This window comes from Lipotes vexillifer, unplaced genomic scaffold (genome assembly GCF_000442215.2).
Source record: "Lipotes vexillifer unplaced genomic scaffold, Lipotes_vexillifer_v1.1 scaffold691, whole genome shotgun sequence".
Lineage (NCBI taxonomy): Eukaryota > Metazoa > Chordata > Mammalia > Artiodactyla > Lipotidae > Lipotes > Lipotes vexillifer.
The window spans coordinates 3,617,474-3,621,603 of record NW_006788040.1 but is presented as its reverse complement, the minus strand read 5'-3'; the positions used below and the strand labels follow the sequence as shown (position 1 = coordinate 3,621,603).

At 61.6% G+C, this 4,130-nt stretch overlaps 1 protein-coding gene across 4 annotated transcripts in view; it reads left to right on the top strand.

Moving 5' to 3' along the window:
- The window catches only part of AP1B1 (adaptor related protein complex 1 subunit beta 1), a 55,142-nt gene extending 52,171 nt beyond the window's left edge, over nt 1-2,971 (top strand). The window contains exons 19-22 of one of the 4 annotated variants that reach the window (XM_007461171.1): nt 63-149; nt 242-396; nt 1,074-1,082; nt 1,871-1,945. In XM_007461171.1, coding sequence (XP_007461233.1) covers nt 63-149; nt 242-396; nt 1,074-1,082; nt 1,871-1,945 — 326 coding nt within the window. Of the gene's footprint in view, nt 1-62; nt 150-241; nt 397-1,073; nt 1,083-1,870 lie in introns of all 4 variants that reach the window. The other 3 variants (XM_007461168.1, XM_007461169.1, XM_007461170.1) reach the window with 3 other exon arrangements.
- The last annotated feature ends 1,159 nt before the right edge of the window (nt 2,972-4,130 follow it).

The window sequence follows — 4,130 nt, the reverse complement described above, 5'->3', positions numbered from 1 at the left end:
TCCTGCTGAGGGTTACTGAGTGGGACCAAAGGTGTATCAGGATCCTACCTCTACTCCTCCAGACCGGCAGATGTTCCTGGCCACGTGGAAGGACATTCCCAATGAGAACGAAGCCCAGTTCCAGATCAGAGACTGCCCCCTGAATGCGGGTAGGACTCCTGAGCCCCGCCCCCACTCCATGCTGCCCCTCGCCTGTGCCCCAGGCCTCCCCATCTCTGACTGGGGGCCTTCTGACCCCCAGAGGCCGTGAGCAGTAGGCTGCAGAGCAGCAACATCTTCACCATCGCCAAGAGGAACGTGGAGGGCCAGGACATGCTTTACCAGTCCCTCAAGCTGACCAATGGCATCTGGGTGCTGGCGGAGCTGCGCATCCAGCCCGGCAACCCCAGCTTCATGGTGAGGGCCCCCGCTCCTGCCTGCCTGCCATGGGGCCTCTGCCTTCCTGTCTGGGCAGCCTCTCCCGTTCCCCTCCTTCCCGGGCCAGGGGTCGGCCCTGATCGGGGGGCACTCTAGCCCAGCTGAGCTGGGATTCCTTTGAGCCTGGTGTTGGAGGAGCATCAGAATTCTGACCTTAGAAAGCTTTCAACTCAGTCCCATCTAGTTTCTCAGATAAGACACCAAATTGGGTCTCAGAACAGTGAGTTGGACCAGAAGATTCTGTAAAATTGGGCCCTGTGAGGCAGCCCAGTTGGCCCAAGGCCCGTCTGACTGGGAAGTGGCTCCGCTGGGCCCCGGCCCTGGCCCTCCGGCTCTTCCCCACCTGAGTGTCCTCCTGGGAGGACGTGGATTCCGAGCAACTCATCCTTCCTGACCTTTGAGTCAGACCTCAGTTAGGACGTGGCTTCCCAGAGGCCAAGCTGCTGTTCCAGGCCCCAGAGAGCCCAGGCTTTGCTTCTCCCTGCACCCAAGTCTCGGGCAGGCATGACCCTCCAGAGGCTGCTCCCTGGGCTCCGCTGGTAGTGTGGGCGCAGAGGTCGGGTGGGGCCTCGGCCGTGGCTTCGGTGGTGGTAATTTCCGTCTCCCTGTGTTCGGTTGCTGCATGTCCACCTTCCCTGCTGGTGCCCGTGGTGCAGGACTTGGAGGTTAGCGGATTGCTTTTCTCTTCCTCTTCCCCTCTATCCTCCCAGCCATACCTCGCACACCCCATCTCTTGACCCGGCTCTCCTGAGTTGGCCTCACCCCGCTGCTCCCCAAAGCCGGGCAGACACGCATGCAGGCTGCAGGCAGGAGGATTGGCTGCCCTGTGCTCCCCAGCCTGGTGCCTTCACTTCCCACAGTCAGTGTGCACAGAGCCCTTCAGAGGAGACTGCTAGAGTGCCACGTGCCCCTCCCCCTTCCCAACGGCCCCCTTCAGAGCAGTGATGTTGGCAGGAGGGGTGGCTGCGCTTGTCTCCACTGCCAGGGCTCTCCAGGCTCTTCCCGCAGTTAGAGCCGAGCCAAGTCTGATGTGCCTGCTTCCTGTGCAGGAAACCAGAAAGACCACCCAGCGTCCCCATGGCCTCCCTCCTGGCCCCAAACCTCCTCCGCCCTCCATGGGCTGTGGGGGGCCTGGCAGCCCTGCAGGGTGCAGCCAGCACTGCCTGGCAGCCTCGGGCTTGTGATTCACGCTGTAGAGGGCCATGGTGGCGGGCAGACAGCAGGCGTGTGGGCTGCAAGTAAATTTGGTCCCCACCCGGCTGGCTGCAGCAGCCGCCCCCTCGCCTAAACCACGCAGCTGCCCCAGCCGCTGCTGCCACCAGGCCACGTGTGTGCACCACCCTCTCCCATCTGGTTCCCTCCTTCTCTGCCTTCCCCGCCTGTTCCTTCACAGCCCTGGAGAGGAGCTCCGGGAATGAGCGCTCCCTGTCCCCTGACCCCTCTCTCCCTGCAGCTGTCCCTGAAGTGCCGAGCACCGGAGGTGTCCCAGCACGTGTCCCAGGCCTATGAGACCATCCTCAAGAACTGAGGCCCCGTCCAGGATCCGCTCCAGCCTTCCACCAGCCGCGTCAAGGAGCCCCGTGGGAGGTGGCAGCACCTCCTTCTCCCAGGAGGGGCCGGGCGAGGCTCCTGGCACCCACGGGCTTCCCTGGTCCTGACAGTAGGGCCTGCCTGGGTCCTCGGGATACTTGCGTGCTTGAGACCCCCCTCTTTCCATTGCTGCTGACGTTTAGCATCAGGTGAGGAGGGGACCAAAGGAGCCAGAGCGGCACAAGAGCTGGGCGAGGAGATCCAGGGTTCTTCTCTTGCTTTTCCCGGCACCTGAGGGCGAGCACGCAGTTCCCTCCTCAGGCTCCCAGCCTAGGAAGCCCCCTGCCCCAGTCTCTCTTGGGGTGGTGTTAGTCTCTCTTGGTGGTGCCCTCCCCCCCGGCCCCTCTCTTGGGATGGACCCTGGCAGGCATCCTGGCATGTGTGGAGGGTCCACTGGGTACCAGGAGAGCTGCTCTGTCAGGGCCTGGGGCTCCCAGGGCCTACATCCCCACCCTCCCAAACACTGAGCCGCTTGAGGAAGACCATGCAGAAGCTCCCAGAGCCCCTCCTGGGCTCCTGCTCCCCTGGCAGACACGCACGCCCGCTCCCCCTCTTGCCCGCGAGGACGATCTCTGCCTCTGATACATTCCTCCATGTGTCCAGGGTTCCCGGAGCGGAGACACGGCTGAGAGGTGGGGCATGTGGGCGAGCATGGTGCATCCTGTCTGGGGTTTCTCCTTAGCATCTGCTGCCCCCCTCCTGGCCTCCTTCAGTTGTGTCTGACAGAGCATTAGGTTTTCCTGTTACTGCTGTTTAATAATAAAGAAAGATTCTGCTTTTGGCAATCACGGACACTTTTTTCCTCTTCCACCAAATGTCAGAATTAAAAACTGCTTCCAAGTGGTTGAGGATGGTTTTCTTGAGCCCTGCAATAACAATGTCTAATATATATAAATACAGACTATATATTGTATGTTTACTCTTATTTTCAAAAAGAGAAAGTGAATAAAAATGATGACATGAAGTGTGTCCCTGGCCAGTGTGTCAGGTCCTGAGGCTCTTCTGGGTAGGGTCCTGGATCTCCTGGGGTCCAGGGTCCAGAGCTGTGTCAGCCCCTGCCTAGCCCTGCTGACAGTACCTTTCCCTCTCTTGTCCTTGGAAACTGCCTGCTGAGGCCTGCTGGTCCCCCAGCACCTCTCCCACCCTTGACCCCAGCTCCACCCGAGCCCATGCCGTCTTGCCTTTAGATGCTGAGAGGGCCGAGCCCATCTTGGTTTTCCTCAGCTCCTGGGAGCGGCAGGGAGGCCCAGCACCAGGCCTGTCTGGGCGGGCTGTTCCCCGCCCTGCATCTGCAGCAGCCTCCCCAGCCACCACCAGGGACACCTCATGTGGCCCCAGTTCTGGCACTGGCCTGGCTCCTGGGGTGGGGAGGGAGGTGGGGGGACTCTGGGCAGGGCTCTGTGGGCAGAGCTGCCAGTGGGTTCTCAGTGCCTCGTGGCTGGTGGGCCCTCAGCCCCTTCTTGCCATGGCCACTCCCTGCACCCTGCCCATGCTGGACACACTGCTATAGGCATTGGCAGGGGCGCCTGGCCTTCCACCGCCCCACCTCTGACCCCTGGCGTGTCACCATACTGCCCTGGGACCCCAGAGTCTAGAACCAACCAAGGCCCCTGACCGCACATCCCCAGTTCTCGCCTCACCTTAAGTCCCCAGCTCAGAAGGCCACACACAAATGCAGCTGGAGTCCCCTCCATCTGTGGACTCACCGCAGCCTGCCCTGTCGCCTGCCGTCCTGACCTGCTGAGGCCCAACGCCCACCCAGCCTTGTGAGTGCATTGCTGTCCCCAGTGGGGCGATGATGAGGCCCAGGACCAAGCCCCTGAGGTGAGGGGGAAGTGCCAGTGAGGAACGCTGTCCCGGCCAGACAGAGGCCCTTGGACCGTCATCGGACACCTTGGGTTTGTGTGCTCAGGCCTCAGGCGGTCATGGGAGGAAACTTACCATGATTTTGTCCCTCTCCAGCTTTCCTGTCCCTCCCTCACCCCAGTGACACCCATCACGTGCTCTCTCCAGTCCCGGCGTGCTCAGGCGTCCTTATTCTCAGCTCTCAATGCTTCTCAGGGGCCTTGGCATCTTGCAGAAGATTCTCCAGGGTTCTGAGCCTTCCCAGCCAGTCGGGGAAT